This window comes from Euprymna scolopes, chromosome 19, assembly GCF_053919585.1.
Source record: "Euprymna scolopes isolate OS-2025 chromosome 19, ASM5391958v1, whole genome shotgun sequence".
In the NCBI taxonomy this organism is placed as follows: Eukaryota; Metazoa; Mollusca; class Cephalopoda; order Sepiida; family Sepiolidae; genus Euprymna; species Euprymna scolopes.
The window spans coordinates 75,765,650-75,788,853 of record NC_136500.1 but is presented as its reverse complement, the minus strand read 5'-3'; the positions used below and the strand labels follow the sequence as shown (position 1 = coordinate 75,788,853).

The 23,204-nt window shown below is 30.6% G+C and overlaps 1 protein-coding gene across 6 annotated transcripts in view; it reads left to right on the top strand.

Moving 5' to 3' along the window:
• LOC145239760 (GTPase KRas-like) overlaps positions 1-23,204 on the top strand; it is a 195,053-nt gene that overhangs the window by 123,584 nt on the left and 48,265 nt on the right. For 4 of the 6 annotated variants that reach the window (XM_080103187.1, XM_080103189.1, XM_080103188.1 and 1 more), the window contains exons 4-5: positions 4,661-4,689; positions 14,343-14,427. In XM_080103187.1, the coding sequence (XP_079959313.1) occupies positions 4,661-4,689; positions 14,343-14,427 (114 nt within the window). Of the gene's footprint in view, positions 1-4,660; positions 4,690-14,199; positions 14,285-14,342; positions 14,428-23,204 lie in introns of all 6 variants that reach the window. The other 2 variants (XM_080103190.1, XM_080103186.1) reach the window with 1 other exon arrangement.

Genomic DNA, 23,204 nt, shown 5'->3' with positions numbered 1-23,204 from the left:
ACAGAACAAGTTAGGTAACATACAAATATCTGTGCATGAGGTCGCCAAGCTAATCAAGAACCTAGATTCCAGTAAAGCAACTGGCCCTGATGACATCCCAATTATAGGGTTAAAAAAAGCTTCAACCAGAACTTGCTCCCATACTTACGAAACTATTTAAGCGCTGCCTTAAGGAGAAGTGCTTTCCGACTCCCTGGAAGACCTCATCAGTTTGCCCTGTATTTAAGAATTCAGGTGATAAGTCATCTCCCTCTCAGTACAGACCAATAAGTCTCCTGTGTGTTATGAGTAAGTTACTGGAATCCATATTAAATAGAGAAATAGTCAACCACCTCAGCAGGAATAACCTTCTTAGTGACACACAATATGGTTTCCGCTCTGCAAGATCTACCGCAGATGTGCTGACGGTTATATCCCACAGGATTAGTGAATCTCTTGACAAAGGCTTCCTTTCTAGGACAATTGCTCTTGACATATCAAAGGCCTTCGACAAGGTATGGCATAAGGGTCTACTTCACAAGATTTCCAGCTACGGTATAACTGGAAATGTTTTCTCAATCATTAAATCATTTCTCTCCGATAGGCTCATAAGAGTAGTGGTAGATGGACAAAAATCAGAGGCCTGCAATATAAATGCTGGAGTCCCTCAGGGGTCAATCCTGGGCCCACCTCTCTTCCTGATCTACATCAATGACCTCCCTAAACACATACTTAAATCATTCGTTGACATCTATGCTGATGACATGACCATCTACGGCAACACATCAAAGGCTGTAAATGACAAAGTTCTCTCTGATTCTCTCTCCTCTGATCTCGAGCGCGTGGTTCAGTGGGGAAGATGTGGCTGGTTACCTTTAATGCATCCAAAACCAAGCTCCTATCCTTACATCAACGCTCTGATCCCCATCTGGCATCAATTGTGATGGATGGCTCTCGTCTGGGTGAGGCCCCGTGTTTTGACAAGCTTCTGGGTTTGACCTTTACTCCTGATCTGAAATGGAACATGTACATCAAGTCTGTTGCCAAGGTCGCTGGAAAGATGGTGGGATCCTTCTACCGCTCCAGAAGATATCTCACTACTGATGCAATTCTCTATCTATATAAAAGCCAAGTACGTCCAAGGATGGAATACTGTTGCCATATTTGGGCAGGAGCTTCTAAAAACAACCTATCCTGCCTTGACAGAGTACAAAATAGACTTTGTGGCTTAGTGGGGGATGCCCTTTTCTCTACCCTGCAACCTCTCTCCCACAGAAGAGACGTTGCGAGCCTATCCTTGTTTTATTGTTATTTTCATGGCAGGTGCTCGTCTGAACTCCAATCTCTGGTCTCCCCTCGCCAATCTTTCACGAAAAACACCCGTCTAGCTGAATCCACTGTGAAAAATTTCCCCCACTCTATATCTGTGCCTAAATCAAAACGCGGATTCCATGAACAAAGCTTCTTTCTTAGAACTGCACGCCTGTGGAACTCTGTTCCTTTTGCCTGCTTCCCACCAGACTACAACTTGGATGTGTTCAAGTCCAACGTTAACAAATTCTTAATGAACTGCCCCCATAAGTAAACACTTCATCAAATCTCCACACTAACATAATGTACTTGCAATAACCCTTATCCCTGAGTGGCTTCCGGGCCTTGATAAGTGGTGATCACTGTAAAAAAAAAAAAGAAAAGTCCAACAGAAACATTCCCAAGTGCAGCAAGATACGCCTGAAGAAAGTTGGAAGTTACATTGGACGAAACGTTGTGTGAATTACACTCAAGATGATAACGGTCATCCGAATACGACAAACTGACCCATGTTTGAATAAATCTTATAAAATATTTTTTTTTTTTTTTTTTTTTTTTTTTTTTTTTTACGGCAATCTTGCAGACAAATATTGTTTGCATTTTGTGTTTTGTGTTTAAGGAAAATGAGTTGCTTTTTTGGGAGGGGGAGGGATTATACAAACATTAGTTCAATAATTCAAGATAAATTCTTCCTTATCCTTAAGTTCAAAATGTTTTCATAGTTTGGACAGATTATCAAATTGATCAGAAATTGAATGAAATACAAAAATGCTTAAAACTTCTATTTCCATTTCTATTCTTTTAAATGGTATTATGCACATGTGGAATCAACATTCTTGTAGAGTTTTTGGTCTCAAACAACTTGTTTATATTATATTTCTCTTAGTTTGTATGCCTGTTCCAATTTTTTTTTTTTTTTTTTTTTTTTTAGAAACTACTGGGGCAGTCTGGCTGAAATTTTGTATGGCCCTTTTTTATTATAAGGTGCTACTAAGTATTATGGTATGTGTTCAATGCACAGTTAGGAATTAATAGGGATTAGTCACCCACAATACTCCACTTTTCTCAGAAACTACAAGGACAATAAGGCTAAAATTTTGTATTAATCATTGTTATTAATGTGGCCATACCTTCTAAGTCAAACTAAATATTATGGTATCTGTTCGATGCACTGTTAAGGATTAGTCACCACAATACCACATTTACTGTAGAAGTTTGGTAAAACGTGCTCATTTTTAGTAAATAAGCTATAACTTTTGCATGTTTTTTAAAAGACTAAAAAATCTAGTGTTATGTTTTTTATGATCAGTTTTAAAATCTTGTATATGGAATAATGAAATGTAAATATTTATGCAAAGAAAATGGAAGATTCTAAAGGAGCTCTAAAACAATGGTTCTCAACTAAATATATATTGTATTCAGGAACTAATTTGATATATATATATATATATATATATTAGTGATGGGACGATTCCAATACAATTACCGATTCTGATTCTTTATAAATCTCTAAATATTTAACTATATAGTTGTATTTTTCTCTGATTACCGTAAAAACACACATGTTAAATGTGCAAATATTTTCTTAAACATAAAAATATACTTGTAGAGGATGATCTCCCGATTTTAGCTTCACTGGTGGTTTAAAACCAACAAATATTTATTTTATCATTATTACCAGCAATTAAAGATTTAGCTTTAAAAAAAGCAAATAAAAAAAAAAGACAAAAGAATCATTTTGGCATCGGAAAATCAATACAAATTTTTCCAATTCTGATTAATCGCCTCAACACTGTGTGTCTGTGTGTGTGTGTGTGTGTGTGTGTGTGAGAAGCTATGGTTTTTAAAACCTAGGAACTAAAAATAAATAACATCATGCATGAAATTAGTAAAACAATACCTAGCATATAAAGAAGAATGCAACTTTTATAATAACTAGCAGGACCCGTGGAAATTCCATGGAATGAGAAATGTATTTGATCAACTAATAAGTTTTGATAAAGCTGATATTTTTTCTGGATAGCGCAATAAATTTTTTTACAGAAAAGAATAGCAAACAGAAAATGAGTTTATTAACATTTCTATGCAAAGTGTCCATTATATTTTAAATATTGAACTGTTCAAAATGAGATAAATTAATAAGTACTAATACTCCTAAAGTCATTGTGCTACAGAATTCAATGCAAATAATAAAATCACATTGTAAGAGACAATCTTTAATTTATGCTTTCAGTCCAGCACCTCTTGGTAGACAGATTTCTTTTTTTTAATTGTTCTGTTTATTTTGAATGTTCCTTGTTTTATGTAACATTTTGCTTACTGCGTTCTTCGGTGAAGAACTGCTGCACATCAGAATTACTAAGAGTTCCTTTCTCACATTACAACAATGATCCTCTTGGCCAGGGTTGCTAGATTTTTTTTCTTTCTTTCTTAAGCAGTTTTCCCTTCAAAAATTATATTTATGCTTTTCCAAAGCGTAATGTACAGACTAAGGAAGGAACAATCAGAATATTATAAATAGCAGTAGCTACATTGGCTTTACTACACCTGCTTTTTTCCATAGTCTCACCATTTACCACCAGTAAAGTCTAGTTCAATTTTCATACATTAAAAACATAACTACCTTCCTCTGTTTGAAGACAGATTTCAGTTAACAAAATAGAAATATTATATTCTTGAATTGATTTTAAAAATAGGATGTTTAATGGAAATCTAACTTTTCCTATGCTGCTAACTCTTGTGTGATGAATTGAAATTGTATTAATTTAATCTGGAGCTACACAGTTTGTTTTCATGTTTAACGAGTTTGCTGTTTTGTTGAAAATTTCTTTTCAATGACTTTTTGAGGATTTTATTTAAAACATTTCTAAAGCAATAGTTCCTAAAAGAAGGCAATCCGATTTTTAAGGGGGAATAATTGAGCATGATTAAGGAGGTCAGCATCTAAATTTTTATTTTTTATTTCTAGTATTTATCTAGAATTTCGATATTCTAATATTTATATAAGTTCTCTTTATTACATATGAATACTTTATCATATTTTTCATTATTATTTTAACCCTGCTTAATAACTTTCTATTTCATTTTATTTTTCTAATTTTTAATAATTTTTTGCTTAGAATTTGTCAGTTTCCAAATTCAAAACTTAGAAGCTGCCAACAAGTTGATCATTTTTCTTTGATCTCACTTTTTTGTTGTTTTTAGAATTTTCCTTGTAAATTACATTTGATTTTGAAGCATTTAGATTTCATTGTGACTTGATAAATATCTATTTTGCTATATCATTTGCTTTGACAACTCGTGTTTAATACAATGATGTATATTTTAACTTTCATTGTCATCTAAATATTTGTCTTATTTCTTTTTCTAGTTTTGTAGAAGAATATGATCCCACAATCGGTAAGTTAATAGATTTTATTTTTCAGATTTTTTTTTTATTTTCACATAATCCTCACTTTAACTATCAGCAAAAAATATTTTCAGAGTTTATTTTTTTAATTGCCACTTTCATCTGTTAAAAGCAATTAAGTAACATTTTTCCTGGCTTTCAGATTATGATCAAAATGAAATAAATGAGAAGAGATTATTCTATAGTGAGGCAATATTTATTCCTATCTAGAATACCTTCCCTTCCTCACTTGGAGCTGGAAGTCATCCACATATAAACGACCTGGTGTCACACTACCATTTTGGGGGAGACAGTAAATAAAATGTTAAAACTGAATTTTTAGGATAAAAATCTAAACAAAGGGACATAACCTGTTTTGCTATGGATGGTAAACTAGAAATTTTTTTTTTTTTTTCCCCCCCTGAAATGCATAGTTTGTTTTAGCAGTATCATCTAGTTTTGGCAAGCTGTTATTAAAATTAAAAATATTAAACTTTTAAAAAATCTTCTTCATTCAGTGTTTTTATTTATTTTTTAGATTTTTTTTTTTTTTTTTTTTTTTAGTATTTCAACCGCAAAAAATTTAAATGTATTTTTTTTTTTTTTTTTTCGTTAGAGGGCATAATACCCTAATTCTTTTTTTATTTTTGCATTCAATAATATTCCACTTTTTGGTTGGGGCCTGAAGAATGTAGTCAGCATTGATTGGGTGTAAGTAAAATTACATTAGTTAGTTTAGTCGGCAAATCTATATTCTTAAATCCCTCAAAGCACACCTGGTGCCTGTGCATTCTTGTTTAAAGCACTGAATTCCTGAGCATTTCAAATTTTTTTTTTTTTTTTTTTTAATTTCTATTTCAACTTATAACTAAAATGAAGTAATTTCTTATGAATCACATATGTGAATATACACGCACACACAGAAGTGGAAAAAAAAAAAAAATTGATAAAAATTCTTGATAAAGGCTAGAAAGCACAAATACCTGTGACACATTGGGTCACAATCACTTTTATTTTGATTGCATTCCAAATTCATAAACTGATATTTTTTTTTTTTTTTTTTTTTTATTATTATTCATGTTCAATGCAAAATAAGTCATACTGCCACTTTGAGATAATGGGCTACTATTTGGGATTATATCTATAGGGGACTATGTAAAGAGATGAGAGAAATGTCTGTTTACATTATATTTGTACAGGTTTGTACAGTCAGGGAGGCAGGAAATGGAAGGAATTATAAAGTCAGCAGTCTGAGGGAAGAAACTATAAGAGTAAAAGGCTTTCTTGCATCTAGGGACCTCGACAGGTGGGATTTTGTTGCTTGTTAGATTGGTCAACAGTTAAGGGGCACAAGTTCTACGAGTTCATCAGAGCACATTTTATTACAGTTCTTGTAAAATAGGTATAGGGATGTGGCAATGAAGCTGGAGTTGTATCGATAATGCGCGACCTATTAGAATGATGAAGAACTATCTATAGCAAATATTATGTAGCATTATTGGTGCATATGAAGAAAGAAATTGCTACAAAAAGTCACAAATAAAGGAAAGTGTTCTTTCACCAAGACCGTGCACTCTGTTACAAGTCAATCAGAACAATGACAAAGCTACATGAATTGCACTTAAGATTGTTTTTCCAGATCTGGTCCTCGGTGATTACTGCCCATTTGCAGAGCTCAAAAAATGTTTGAAAAGAAAGTTGGCTCCAATGAAAAGTGATAACAGAAATTAAAGTGCATTTTGAAACCAAAGACAATGTTCTACAAAAAAAAAAAAAGATTGGATTGTTAGAGAAGTGTTTGAATCAATGAGACTGTTGATGAAGTTGCATTTTTGCCTAAAAATTGTTTTATTAGTTGGGCTTAGGATTTATTAAGTAATTTGTCAGTGATAAATTAGCAAAAACAGAACTGTTAGTGTTTTTATAAAGTTCAATCAAGACTGAGCTATTTAAAAAGAAAAATGTTAAAATTTGTCTGATTAAGCTCTAGTTTAAAAAATTAAGACATTAAAAAGAGTTAAAAAAACAAAAAAACATTGTAATTTTTCAAAAGTAAAATCTAAATTCTTATTGTCTGAAAAATAAAGATACTGTATACAAAGTATTACTACTTTTCTATGTGTCTTCACATTCTGTAATCTGTTGAGATGGTATGGTTGTTATCGTGACTGAATCTCTAGCAGGTGGATGTAAGATATGTATAGTCTACCAACCAATATACTTTCTTGAAAAGAATGGTTTCAACAACATTCTGTAGGCCTCATAAATTTTACCTTCCCTTCATCAAAATTTCATCAGAAATAAAAAGAAAAATGTTGCTTTTAGCATTGACAACATAAAAAAAAGCATTACTGTAAAGAATTTAAATTCTGTCAAATTTCAATTCCAGTAAAAATCTTTAAGATTGAAATTTGAAAACTTAATTTTTATAAAACAGATTTATTGCTGAAAATTTAATTCAGACAATTTCTTGATTTGTGGCTATTAACATTTTTATAGAATTGGCTTATTTAGATAGTAGTCTTGGTTATATGCAATCAAATCAAATTTATTTGTAAAAAAAACAAAGCAAAGTGCAACAAGCCATGTAAAGAAACAGGTGGAAGTTACTTGCATCCACATACAACTGAATCCAAGGTCACTTTAAACCTGGATATGGTTGTCACAATCTCCTCTGGCAGGTTGTTCCACGGAGCAGAAACATAAGCAGAGGATGATGCCTTTCTTCTATTGAGTGGAAAGTGACAATGGTGTATCTTTTGCAGATACCATGGTGACCAAGATTTGATGCTGGAGTAAAAAAAATAATCCAAAGGTATATTTACATTCCTATTGATGTTGTATACCAGAATGAAGTCTCCTTACATCCTCCACTGACACGATCAAAACTCTAATATTAGTGATATGCTGTTTGTTAATGAAAACACTGTCAGGCCACCAGGCCTTTTGCCGTCCTCTCTGTTTAGGCTAACTGGTTCAAAGATCAACAGGAAGCTGGTGAATGATGAATACTAACATTGAATAAACATTATTCATTGAAAAACACAAATTTGTTCCCAATCAACTTTTTACTGGGAAAACTTTAAAGCTATAACACAAAGATAAATAAAAGTAACTTGGAAAATATGGCCAAACTATTACAGATCTTGAACATTAATTACTTAACACATAATAGTTAACCAAAAAAGTACTATCCGTTTTTGGATTAGCCATGGAATGAAATTGAAATATATACAAAATGCTTGTAGCAATTGTTTTCAAATTTGAACGTCCAAAAATAAGAATATCAAACGTCATAAAAAACATGCCTACCGTGCCCAGCCATCAGTCATAAGTTGGACAGTGTGACAAGGATAGAAATATCTAAAGATTTAATTTGGTGCTGTTTGTTTTTACTTTTTGATAAGCCTTGCAGTGGACAATCACGGGTCTTGAATGATAGTCTTGAAGGTGGCCATTGAAGAGAACAGTAGTCTAACGTGTTGAATTTGTAGGATAGTTCAAAGTTTCCAATAAAACAAATTTTAACTTCATGGCCTAGATAAGACGCACAAACGAAAAATAAACCAAGCCAAAATTGAGAACCTGGAAATTGAAAACTTGAATCAAAAATAAAAGCCACACTTTGAAAAACAGTATAAAAAATGATTTATTTATAAACGCTTATTGTGTAATAAAAAACAATAAATTAAACAACTTTTATTTTTAATATTATCAACCGAAATGTGGCTTCAGATTTTATTTTTGATTCAAGTTTTCAATTTCCAAGTTTTCAATTTCCTCTCTGTTCATTTTCCGTTTCGGTTTGACTCTATTCATCTTTTTGGTTAAGAATCTCAAGGCCGTTAAGTTCGATATGAAATTTCTACAAGGCAGCTATGATGGATAGTATTTAAGCAGTGTTTACATATTTTAATCATGCATTTCTTGAGTTTACATGAGAAAAATAAGAAAAATTTGAATTCGAAATAATATTTAACATTAGAAACTATACAATTATTTTTCTCATATCACCTCAATATATACTTCTATATTATGCATTTGGATAATATAGAAGTTAAAAGTCTTATCTTTTTTACTTATGCGAGAATGATGTCTTTAGAAAAATATATATATATATATATATATATATATATATATATATATATATATATATATATAAAATAAAAATTACAATTAAATTTACCAAAATGATCCAAGATGGTAAAATTAAAGTGTATTATAAATATTAAAGAATTAATATTTATAAAGTTATCTCATAACTATATATATATATATATATATATATATATATATATATATATGTATGTATGTGCATTGCAAATATGTATACATCACACTTGTACTGCCTCAACGTTCAAACCCTCCCCCGACAAACAGCAAAATCCCACCCTTCACTGTAGAGATCCCTAGATGCTGGAAATCCTATTCTAATAGATTCTTCCCTTGCACTGCTAAATTTGGGAATTCAGAAGTTTAAATGTAGTGTGAACAAACATCTTGCTGCTCATCCTCCCCTCAGTCCCCTGTAAGACATGATTCCAACTAGTAGTCTCTGATGTCCAAGTGGTATTATGCCTTGTTCGGGGTGAAAATAAGTAAATCAGTAAGAACTCAAGGTTATCTATGAATAAAATACCTTGTGCATCTCGGAGTACAAAATTTTTCCTCTTTGGTTGTTTTGAATGACTTTCATCTGCTGCTATCCACTCAGCTGACTGACACTTTTGACTTTGGAGTGAGTTTCATCTATTGTCACATTAACACAAATTCCTATTTGTTGTGTTGAAGGAGTTGTCTTTGAGCAAATGACCCACTTGTACTTAATTTCTCATTGGCAAATGTTTGTGCAAAATGGTTAATATATACTGACGTTTGATATCTTTAACTCCTCTGCTATCTCACGCAACTTAGGTTTATGATCGCGAGTTTGTGAATCATGTTTTCCGGGACAGCTGCTAAATTTGGGTAACCTGAACATTCAGCATCATTTGTGTCTGTATAACCGTGTTTAAAGTCGACATGTCATCTCTTAATTGTCATTTCTGACACAAAGTTTGAATAAACTTATCAAGCCATTACTTTGCTTGAACAGCATTTCACTTGTTAATGACAGTAACGTGAGATCGTACGAATCAACAGGGTATGCTGTATCTTTCTTCAAGCTATACATTATATAGTAGAGTAGACTAGACACTTAAGCTTTGGTTAGGCAACTATTGTCAGAGAAGGAAACCTACAAATAAGTCTTTCTCTGCTTACCCCGGCATTGTTTCCAATCGGTCTGTATTTTCTCAAGCAAAAGGAGAGGTATGATATAGAGATTGCACAGCCTTTATCCAAACATCTTTTAACATTGAAAGAAATTCTTTAATGTGTGCATCTAAATTATGCACCCATATTTCATTGATAAAATAAATTCCTATGAATCAACATGATACAACTGTGTTGGTTGGCTTGATTCTGTTATTGGTAATCTTTCAGGAGGGATATGGGGGCGGGGTTCATATTTTGCTAAGTCATTCATTCAATTTGTAGGAATCGGATGATCCTATCATTGGCATTGGTTTCCCAGATATATTTCTAGTTAATTCTTTCTAGAAAGATATTGGGTAAATATGGGAAGGTTCACATAAAAATTGCCATCCACAAGTGAAAGTGATGCTGTGGAACTGATTGAATTTGAACTTGGCACACCAAAGTCGTCAGTTATCCACTTAATAACTTTGATGATGTTATTGATTTCCGTAAATAAAAACAGAATTATGATTATGAATGTCTATTAACTTTGGTAAATCTTTCCAATTTTACCTGATTTATTGATTTCTTTATTCATTTGCTCGTGAAGAATCTTACTAAATTATTGTGCTGACAACGATTATTGGCCGCCCTGTTCTGCTGAGGGAAAGTTTTGATGATTTCACTTGTATAGATGCATCAACCATTTTATGTTCTCATCATTCTTGACATGGCAACAAATCCATCCTCATCCATTCTGGTGCCAGTTTTCTATGGTGACCAGATCTTTTAATAGCTGTTTCATTTCTGGAATCCAATCAAATATCATCACAGATGGAACACAACAAAATGGCTCATAGAATATATTACATTAAGCTATTCGTTTAATTTCCTGTTTAACGGAATCATTTTTTCCTATGACATTTTATGTAAGTAGGAATTATGGAGAAGAAATGTTTGCCACTGAAAAACTCTTTTTTTTTTTTTCTCTTTTTTTTTTCTCTTTTTTTTTTTCTTTCCCCCCCCCCCTGTTCTCTCGCCTTTTTTCTTTTCTCTCGCCTTTTCTCCTTTTTTGTCCTATCCCTTTTCTAGTAATAACATAAATTAAAGCGCCCCTCACCCCAAGTTATGTCTTTGAATTTTTGAGATGTGGGTTAATGATTTATTTATTTAGACTACTATTCTCATCTTGGTTGTTATATTCATGTTTTGGTCGATATAAGCCCCAAACCTTCAAATATCTTTTTCAATTTTTGAAACTGTTAGCTAAACTTGGGAACTTTTACATAATTATGAAATGAGCTTTGATAGATTATTCTTATTCTGTCAACCATAATAAGGTAGATTTGTTAATTTTTATGTTAGTCTTTGTTATCATCGCATGAACTTTCAATTTCCAGAAGTGACTCGCTTAAAACTGATTGTTAATCAATGCATTCAACTGTTAGACTTGGGCTTTCTTTTAATCGCTGCTAAAACCCTTAGAAATTTTTTTGCCAAGTGAGGAAATCTATTTTTGGTTAGTGCATGCAGTGATTCTCAATATTTGAGGGCGATTTTAAAAATGCTGTAAATAATAATAGTCATGGTTGCGGCGTTCATCTTGGATCGGTTGGGATGGCTCTTTTCAACAAGTTCACCACGTCCCGAACACTGGCTGACTAGGCACAGCGATTCAGGGCTGCTTCTGTTATGCAATTCAGTTCAAGTGAGGGCCCAAAATTAGTTCAGCATCCTGCTTCACTATCATGAGCCAGGGTTTGTGTGGACCACCGCAATGTTTCTTCCAGCCTGGTGGTGGAGCTAGACCGATGACTTCACGGATGAATACGAACAACCTTCAAGTTTTACATCAGCTTTTTTCACGAGGGCAACTTTGGTACATATTTCCATATTGCATATTTGACATCGCTGCAATTTTTTTAGATTGCCCAGACTTGTCCCCACCAACCATCTCTAGGAGACATTATTGTCAGCAAGCCCTGCAGATGGCATCCTAAATCTTCTAATGTTGGTTGATGGAGATGTAATGAGGTCTTTTAACCGATCTTTTGCTACTCACAAGTTCTGATATTAATCCAAGAGTGACCAGAAAGCCAAAGTTCTCTCTCTCTCTCTCTCTCTCTCTCTCTCTCTCTCTCTCTCTCTCTCAGCTGAGCTGAGCTGAAATAGGAAGATGTCTGTATAGGCACTTCTTTTAGTGTTTCTTCTGATCTCCAATGCAGCTCATAACATTCTTGTGTATGTTCCATGAAATGATGCTTCTTGCTGCTGTTTCATCAGTATCCAAACTGTCTAGACTGATTCTATTATGGCCCTAAAAAAGTCCTTTTTAAAATTGTCAGGAAGGAAGGACTTTTTCTATGTACACTTTTACAGTTGTTGATCCTTTGTCTAGTAAGAAGGTAAGTGATAATAATGAGCCTGTTAAAATTGCCTTCATAATAAAGGAATTATGGTAGATGAAATACTCATTTTAACTTATATATATATATATATATATATATATATATATATATATAGCAAAAAATAATTATATATCTATAGCAAAAATCTACTGTGGCCATTTCCATCATATTTCATAGAATTAGTTTGTGAATAAGTTACTAAAAAAAAAAAAAAAGACAACGGTAGAATTTCCAACAAGAAAAAAAAATGGAGTAAAAAGTTAGCAAATGACTGTGCAAGAAAAGTAACTTTTCTACCAACTTAAGTTTTTTTTTTTTTTTTTTTTTTTTTTGTTTTTTTGTTTTTTTTTGTTTTTTGTTTTTTTGTCCTAAAGTATTTTAAAGCACTTGTGTTTTTTTTTTTTCGTCTCTTTTTCAATCTTGTAAACCTGCCAGATTTTACTCTATGCCGTAGAATTAACAATTCAAAAATTAAGTTTTCGATCAGTTGGTAAATTATTAGCTATATTTTATTTAATTTTCGATTTTTATTTTGGTTTATTTTTTTATTTATTTATTTTTTTAATATAGTTAAATTTATGACAGGTTTTACATGGTGTAACATCTAGCACTATAGTGAATCTGGCAAGTTTATGAAACTGAGAATGCATCAAGAAAAAAAAATGGGAAGGCACGCACTTTAAAATAAAATAAAAATTTTAAAATAGGTAGGTTAGTAGAAAAATAGTTTTTCTTGTCTTTGGTAACGATTATTTGTTGATTATTATTTTATTTATTCATTTTTTTTTTTTTTTTTTTTTTCTGTTGGAAATTCTATAAAATTGCTGAGAAGACATCAACTGACAATCCTTAAATGAAAAGAAAAAAGACTGAAACTGACTAAATTAATGCCTTGAATAATTTTTTTTTAAATTCACCGGAGGGGGGGGGGGAGTGGCAATAAATTATCAGATCATCCCATAAGTTGTGTCTGGATTTTAATTCTCTAAAATTTAATAAATAGGAATGTCTACTGGAACTAAATATTTATAATGTATTTAGACACATTTAAGATTACTAGTGAAACCTGTGGAAGTTCCACATTTGTATTGTGCAGAATATATCGAGTTACATAGGGGTTTATATTCTGAAACTCTTGATGTTTGTAACATATTTCCATTCTATTAATTTGCCATTTTTGGACAGAACAGATACGTTTGTTTGTTTGTTTGTTTTTTTATTTTTTTTTATTTTTTGTTTTTTTAGAGGAGAGAATAATTTGGTTAGAATTCCTTATCTTTTTATGAAGAAACTAAAATGCATTGTTAGATTATCCAGACTGTTTTCATTTAATTGTTGTGTCAAGAGGGTTCTTTCTTTTATATATTCCCGTTAGATCTTTCCATTTACTTTAAATTCCAGAGAATTAAATGCAAAAGTTAGGACTATAGTTAAGGGCTACCTGAAGGCTCCCTTTTTATTAGCTGCTGCATTGAAGTGTAGGAAGAGGAGTGCCACTTCATTCCCAGGATTACTCTACTTACCCATGATCCTCCTCTTATATTGCTTAGTGTTTATCAATGGGACATCAAATACACTTTTTTTTTCTTTTTTTTCAAGTCTTTCGTATGACTTTATCAGAGATTGAACCTCAGTTTCCCAGCCCATTAGCAAAAACACTTACCATTATGCCAAATGGGTCAGATTAAAACCAGGACAATACATATATTATAATAGTTTACTTTTATCAAATTTATTTCTTTTTTATTTTTTCTTATAAGGTGGTGGGGGCATGACAATTTTTTAGTTGTTGAGTTGGGGCATGGTACACAGAATGGTTGGGAACCGTTAGATCAGAACCGATTTTCATCTTTGCTACCTTTGTTTGCCTTTCAGAGGATTCTCACCGAAAGCAGGTGGTCATTGATTCTGAAACCTGCCTGCTGGACATTCTGGATACAGCCGGTCAAGAAGAATACAGGTTGGTTTTCAAGTGCTACCTAAAAATTCATTGTTTACTTATTTTTTTTCCTTTTCAGAGGACTCCTACAGAAAACAGGTTGTCATAGATGGGGATACTTGTCTGTTGGACATTCTGGACACAGCAGGTCAAGAAGAATACAGGTTGGTTGGTTGGTTGGTTGTCTGGCGCCAGCTCAGGCCAACCTTATCTAGCTTTTTAGCACCATATAGCAGGCATGGTTATCCCCCCTCCCCTCTTTTACACCAGCATTGTTACCCCCCTCCCTTTCTTTTGTGTAAAAACATATATTTATGGAGGGAGCTATTTTGCAGGGATCAGCAAAATAGCCCTGTTTCATAAATATATGTATAAGGGCTCTCAGTTATTTTGCTGGTCAGTCTATAATTTTTTTTTTTTTAAACTAATTATGAAAGTATGAACAATTGGAATGTTATATAGATAATAATGTAAGAATTGTTTCATTTTTTTTTTTTTTTTTTTTTTTTCACCCTCAATTATAAAATTAAATTTTTTTAAAGGATAAAAATTATAAGATCTTGCAGTCAGCAGCAACAATTTCATAACAAAAACCAAAATAATCCCATCTCTAAGAAATTTTATTCCAAATATTTAGATTTAAAAAATAAATAAATAATAATAATGCATTGTAATGGCTTTTATACTTTCATATTTTTAAATTTAAAAAAATACTTCTAAAACGAATTCTTTATTCTCTTAGCATGCCAACACTGTATTCTTGTAGACTAGTAAGGGGATGCATAGCCTTGCCAGGTCATAAAATACACTTAAATATATATTAATTCATGCAGATTTCATATTTATTATTACAAAGCCAATTCTCTACTGTTAGAATCAAAACCAAAGCATTTAGCCCCCACCAGCCACATTTCTTACCGATGTAGCTATTGAGAGATAGATAAAGGTTTAATATTAAGCAACTTGAAGAAATTAATTGAATCTGGGCATGCACAGAAAAAAAATGTGTGCAAGGTGAAACTTGCACACATTAACTATATATGTCTGTACACATTATTCATTCATTCAAATTGTTATAAACCATCCTTGGTATATAATTATTATTGCCTGTTAATTTCAGTGTTATGTGATCAGTAGTTTAAGAGTTTATTGGTTAAATATTTTCACGCAGACACCGACTTGTATTTATATAGATATGAGTCAGCATTCAATATAAGATCTTGTGGTCAGCAATGTAACTTCAAAACACAAACAAAAAAAAAGAATGTCTCTGAAGAGGGGATTTTATTCTCAAAAATTTAGATTCAAATTTTAAATTATTTTTTTTAATGGCAATGTAACAGCTTCTATGCTAACATATTTTAAAGTTATTTTAAATATCTATAATAAGGATTGTTTGTATTATGCGAACTACTATTCTCATCTCTGATTATACTTATGCAACCTTAAACTTTTAGTTGAATCTTTTCCATTTGGAAACCTGTTTGAACATCATTATTAAAGCGGGGAATGGGTGAGTAGTTAACATTGTCTCTTTAACTTCTGATCTCTACTTTATATCTACTGCACCACAGGTAAAATTCAGTTGTAAAGTTACACTCTTTTGGAGGTTGAAGGTTTAATTCTTAGTACAGGTGACACATAAAAATACAATTACGAATCATTTAGGTCTTCTATCCAGTGATGGCTGATGAACCGCAATGGATTAAATAAAAGGTTCCATTCAAAATTCTGTGCAGATTCCTGAGTTTGACAGAAAGATTCTCAAGTTTCACAAGATACACCTAAAGAAGGTTGGAGGTTACGTAGACTGAAACATAAAAATAAAAATCAAGATGAGAACAGTGGTCCAAAGAATTTAAATTTTACGAATAATTAATCCTCATCTCCAAAATTCAGAAGCATAATTCTATTGACATTTCAAAATGGATGAATACTCTCCACTAAATCTCCCCCATCCCACACACACATTCATACACAACAAAAATAAGAATGAAAATCTACTTTTTAGGAGATTAGACGATTTTCATAATCTGAATCCAGAATTTAGATCAGAATTGTAAAAATAATAGAATTGTCTCATCATTTTTTAGTGAAAAAAAATAAGTCTTCTAGTAATTGAAGGTTCAATACTTACTATAGGCATTAATAGCTAAGAATAACATGATCCACACTTATACATATTCTTGGTTATAATGCCTACTGGAAAGAACTTGAATCCCTACTAGACACTATCCTAAAGTGTCTAAGGTCTCTCTGTACAAGAGTTTGTCAGAACAACCTGGCATGAGATTACTTTTCCTTACAAGTAAAGCGATTAAATATTAAAAATCATGTGGTATTTGCGGCCCAAATAAGATCTCGATATGGTGCACCTTCTCCAAGTAATATTACCTCATTAGCACAAAGCTGAATACTCCTCCAGACAAGATGAATTCTCGTTCTAGAATCCAGCAAAATCAAGAGACCACAAGGAAGGTATACTATAACATATTTAAATGGTTAGTTGGGGAGTGGAAAATTATGTTCTCAACATTTTTACCAACTTAATGTTTGAAATGTAAAAAAACAAAAAAAAAAACGTTTTTGGGATATTCAGTTATTTATGTATCTCATAAGGATCGAACATTAACCCCAGGAAGTGTGGGGAGGGGGGTATTTCTGAGAAATTCGACTGAAGTAAAATAGAACCAATGAAAAGCTAATAAAATGCAAATCATCTGTAATTAAATAAATGATTCAGCTCCAAATTAAAAATGAATTGGCAGGAAATAGGTCAGTTTGGAAGTCAATTTTTTTTAAAGCCGTCAGACACATACCAGCATATAAAATAGACTGATGATCAATCAAAAGTTTGGAAAAAAAAACGTCCCTGAAGGTCAGATGTTACATCAATTGAAACCTGAATATAACCATCAAGATGAGAATAGTAATTAAAAACATACAAATCTGTAATTGTTGTATTTAATCAATAGTGATGACGTTTTTTTTTTTTTTAAATACTACCAATTAATAATAACATAATTTAAATTTTCAAGAAAATTTTAAGCAAGTGGTTCTTATACTATATGGAGAACATATGGAACACACATTCCAGATAAAAAATATTTTTTCAACATATGTGTTAGGTAAAAATTAGTATCCTCACCAAAAATTAGGAAATGTTATTGAGTAGAATTTTAATTAAAAATCAGTTTTATCATATTTTGTCAATCTGCCATTGATAGGAGTGGGAATACCCCAAAAGCAGGGGGAGATAAGTCAGTCTACCATTCAATCAAGTAATTATGAATGGCGTATCAGCAAAATATGGAAACTGATTTTTTATTAATTAAATTTCTACTTGATAATTTTTTTTTCTTTATTTTTGGTGAGGATACTTATTTTACCTGATACATAAACATATCAAAGAATTTTTACTTGAAATGCAATTTTCATATGTGCCCAATACTATATAAGCATCAGAATTTCTTTTTTCATACATCTACATTCAATTTCCATGTATGTAAATTACTCAAATTACTGGAAAATTTTCAGACAATTGCATTTTGGTTCTTTAAACAATTATTTGCTATATATATGTATTTTTTTCTTTTTTTTTTTACTATTATTAATATCAGTATGCAAAAATATCTGTTAATGTTAAGAAATCTTAAAAAATTTCACTTGGTACTTTTAAAACACTTTGTTTAATAATTTTTTTATTAAAAAAAAAAAAAAAAAAAAAAAAAATGTCAGCTAACATATTTCCTAACTTCTGGCATAGCGCTACCAGGTCGGTGATGAGGCAAATTAGTTCTTTCACTTTTGTTGTTTTTCAGTATTTCTATTGTGAAGCAATTTATTGAAATAAAATATAAGAAAAGGACATTATTGAAAAGTATACAATAAAAATTAACAAAATTATACAAATAAAAATAACACAATTAGTCTTTATTAAATGGCTCATTACCTAAAAAGATTTGAAAATATTTTCAATAATTCTTTTAAAAAAATAAAAAATATTTCAATAATTCTTAATTAAAATAAGGCAGAAGAAATTTTTCGATAATTATTAAATAAAAAAAATAGAAGAAAAAAAAGAATGAGTGGAAAAATGTAATAAAAGCAGAAGTACATACACAGAAATATAGGTGTGAAAGAAAAAAAGCGAAGGAACTGATTTGTCTTGTCGTTGCTTCTGGTAATGCTACACTGGAAATTAGGAAGTATGTTATTTGGCTATAACCAAAATGTAATATAATTGAATTAAAAAGAAACCTTGTTATTATTACCGGTTTACTGACAGTGAGAGGTAATTTTTCAACATGGCAACATCTTGTTTACATGCTTGAACATTTCAATTTTCTTTATGGGGAAATAAGTGAAATGCAATTAAACGTAAATTACAATTTTATTTCTGTATTAAAGAAATACTATTTAAGGCCAGCCAATATAAATCAAAATTTTTACAAGATAAGTTCGTTTTTACCACCCCCCTCCTTAAAAATAAAAATCTTCAACCATAATGCATAAATAAGATAGCCATGTTGAAAAATGGCCTCTCAAGGTCAGTCAAGCAGTGATATTCATGTTTTTCTTTTGTTTTATATTACAGATATTTTTATCAAAAAAAAAAAAAACATTCAAAATAATTGTTTTATACAATAAGGTGTTTTGAAATGATGCCAAGTAGAACTTTTTTTCTTTAGAATTCCGCAAAAGTTAATTAACATTTTTCTTTCTTTTAAAAAAGAAATAAATAACATGTTGAAAAATTAATTTTTAAGACAGTTTTTTTAATTTTGACTGAATTGCTTATTGGGTAATAAATTACACTATTTAACTATGTAAATTATTTTAAAAGAAATACAGTTGGGAAATTAAAAACCATTTTTATTTTGATTTACGTTAGTGATCTATTTTTTTGCAATAGTATTTTCTGTCAATAAACGATGTCTGTTATTACTTAACTCACAACTGATAAACATATTTTAAATGCTTATAACTTCCATTGAATATTTAAAAAAATTTAATACAAATGTCACAAATGAGTACATAAACCAAAATTGTTTTTGGTTAATTTTTACAATTATATTTCCTTTTAAAATAATTAAGTGCTAATAGTAGCACTTACCACTTGTTTTAAAAATACTCGTTAAAAAGATTTTTTTTTTTTTTTTTTTTTTTTTAAGAATTGATAAAATAATACTTGAAAATTAGTGATTAAATTTGTTAATTTGGTATCATTCTCTTTGTTCATAACTTTGCATTAATTAAAAAAAAAAAAAAAAAAAAATGGTCCTTAATATAGATAGTCCAGCAAAATAACCGGGGTGGACGCTTATTTTGCCAGGACTGATAGAAAAGTAATTCTAGCATCCTGGCAAAATTACATATCCATATATTTATACACACCTTCTCCCCCCTCCCTACTATTGTTAACTCCGTCTTTACATATTTTAATTTTTTTTGTATTTCCTGTAACCAATTGTTATTTACTACCATCGTATATTACTATTACCGACCCTCCTACTATCATCAGTTTTATTATATATATATATATATATATATATATATATATATATATATATATACACACACACACACACGATCTGTCATTTTATAATTTATGCAAGGTAAAGTATAATTGTTGGGGGGGTTCTAAACGACTGCGCCAACATCCAAGCTTTTCAATAACGTTGCTCATGCTTATTGTGAATTATATGATAAAAGATCCAAGTCAATGGAATTTTAATTAATTTCATAACTTTTTTTTTCTTATTTTCTCTCTCTCTCAAAACAATTTTTTTAAATACCATAATTCTATTACAAATTTAAAACACTAACATACTAACCACTACGAATGTGGATGTGAGAATTATATCAAGTATTGATGGTTCGAAATAAGTGTTATGAAAAAAAAACGTGGGTATTTTTAATGTTTTTTTTTTTTTCTTCATTTTGTACTGGCAACATTTTTTTCTATTTATGATGATCTTGCATACTTACTGATCCAAGCGACTTCTAGTTTTGAAAATCGTTGGAAGTAAACAGTACTACTCAATCTGAAGGCTCCACTATATTTATTTTTGGTAATATTACTGATTTGATTTGTTTTTGTAGTTTGATTATATTTGTACAAATGCACATTTTTTTTTCATTATGTTTATTTTATTTATTATATGTGAAAACTTTATATCTTAACTATTAAGTAAACATTTATTCATTTTCTTTTCTACTTCTTTAATTTATTGCTATTTATTATATTAAAAAATATATTTTAATCTGAGTACTAATTATTTCTGGAAATATTATGTAAATAAACATATTTAAAAAGATTTCTGTACTTAAACATATTTTAATGAAAATAATCAGTTACCTATGCGCTGAACAACATTTTCATTGGAGTTTTCAGATTGAATAACACTGCTTACTTTCAACACGTTTTAAAAGCGAAAGTTGCTTGGATTGGTGAAAATGTATGATCCTCAAAGTCCAAATACTGAAATATTAATTGAACAGTTAAAAAAAAGTCTATGCTCAAAGGAAAGAGGAATTTTTCACTTCATATCAAATTAAAAAACTGTTAAAAACATTTTCTTTATATTTAAGTGGAGAAATTTCGTTCATCAGGGGAGAATGTGTTTAATAGTCAGTAATAAATCCAAAACATTAAAATATTGAAAAAGGTAGGCTTGGGTTGAGGTATCTATTTTTTTTTTTTTTTTTTTAATAAAATTTGACAAACAAATCTTTTTGCAAAAAAAAGGATATAAAGTTATGTATCAGAAAATGTCACTTGTATCACCTCAGCTTAAATAACCCCCCCCCCCAGCAATTAACAGCAAAATCTCACCCCTTCACTGTAGAGATTGCCAGAGTGGAAATTGTCCTATTTTAATAGATTGGGGGGGGGGGGTTAACTACTTTGGAATTTACTCCTTGCTCTTCTGATTTTACCAACATGCAAAAATTTAAATACAATGTAAACAAACATCTTGCTGTTAGTATTAATAGTAATTAAAGTGATTTTTAATTTAAAAAAAAAAAAAAAAATGAATAAATTACCAAAACCTTTCTATGTTAATTTTCAAAGGAGGTAATTTAAATGAAAACTGTTGGTGCTTCATGACCTAATCTTCCCCACTAAATACATAAAATAAAATTCTAGTTTTAGGAAATATATACTTGTTATTGGGATTAATATCCAGTAATAAAATTTTATGAAAAACAATCTAGTTGATTTTTTTTAAGATTTTCAATTTTTTTTTTTCCTTCAATTGAATGTTTGAATTAATTTATACAAGATAAATCGTTTTAAAATACAAAAGCATGCTAAATAACGAAATAAAAAAAAAAAGTATCAATTACAATTACTGGCCCCTGATCTTTTAAGAAAATAAGGTTTCTCAATTAAAATATTCAGTTGAAGGAAAAAATTGAATTTCTTAAATAATAATAAAAGAAACTACTGAATTTTTTTCTGTAAAATTTAGTTCCCTTTTTTTTTTTTTTGTTTCTTTTTTCCATCATTGCAAATAAGTATTTCCTCAAATTACAATTTGGTTGTAGTCGGCTAATATAATTGCTAACTTCCAGCGTTGTGCTACCAGAAGCAGTGACAAGGCAAATCAGTTCCTTCATTTTTATTGTTCTTCAGTATTTCTATCGTGAAGCGATTTATTAAAAAAAAAACATAAGGACATGTAAAAGTATACCATAAAAATTAGCAAAATTATACAGATAAAAATAACTTAAAAAGATTTTAAAGTGTTTTCAATAAGTCTTTAAAAAAAACAAATAAAACTAATTTCAGTAATTCTTTATTAAAATAAGACTGAAAAACTTTTCAAGGATTATTAAATAAAGAAAGAACCATCATAAAATATAATTTAAAAAAAGAGTACATGCACAGGGGAGATATAAGCGTGAGAAAAAAAAGTGAAGGAACTGATTTGCCTTGTCGCTGCTATGGCGGAAATTAGAAAGTATGTTAGCTGACTATAACCAAGAATTTTATTTAGCATATTTACTGGAGAGTATTATGCTGAGAAGCACCAAACTATCAGTTTTTAAAATGACAAGAGGTTTATATTAAAGATATGTAATGTAAGTTATGCATTTCAAGAGCTTTGAGCTAAATTAAAAGGCTGTTGGAGAATTTTGCTTGTAAATTTATAAAAGTGAAATTCTTGACTCCCTTCTAATAATATTCTATGCTTATTAATTCAAGTCTTTGTGTCATCAAAATTTTTAAAACCTTTTTCATGTATCCATGCAAGCTATAGTTGTACTTTTGAATGGCATCAAGTCTGTGATGTTGCACAAATTTGGTAAACGGGAACAGATACGCACATGATCCATGGTCTGAACATAATTTTTCATATTCACATGATCCTATTTCATCAGATCAGATTTTAAACGAGTTTTAGTCCTCAAGCAGTTCAGGGTTTTCTGTTTCAGTCATTTTGATGACTAATGTGTATATATCACTCGGATAGTAATGTAATCTATAGCTATAGGAAGAGGGGGTGTCTCTAATCTTTCTTTTTACATTTTGAATAGTTTCTTGTACATGTATGCCGAAAGAGAAAGAATATTTTCCTTTTGTTGTGGTGTGTCCACCCTACAGATAATAAACTTTTCCATTTGCTATAAAAACCGGGAGAATAAGTTTCTTGGCTTTAGCACACAAGTTGTGCATGAATCTTGCACCGTGACAGTCGGATTGACATATATCCGCACTCTTTATTTGTTGTATTTGCTTTTCTGTTCAATATATTTTCTTTACAATGATTACTGAACATTTCTTTATTCCGGACTCTTATGTGACCACAACACTTTTAGAAATATTTTCCATAACAAATTATTGGATAGCGGCTTTAATTCTAAAATAAAACTGAATTTTATCATTTATTGGTTAGACATTTGTCATAGTTCGTATCAATTGACAAGATGA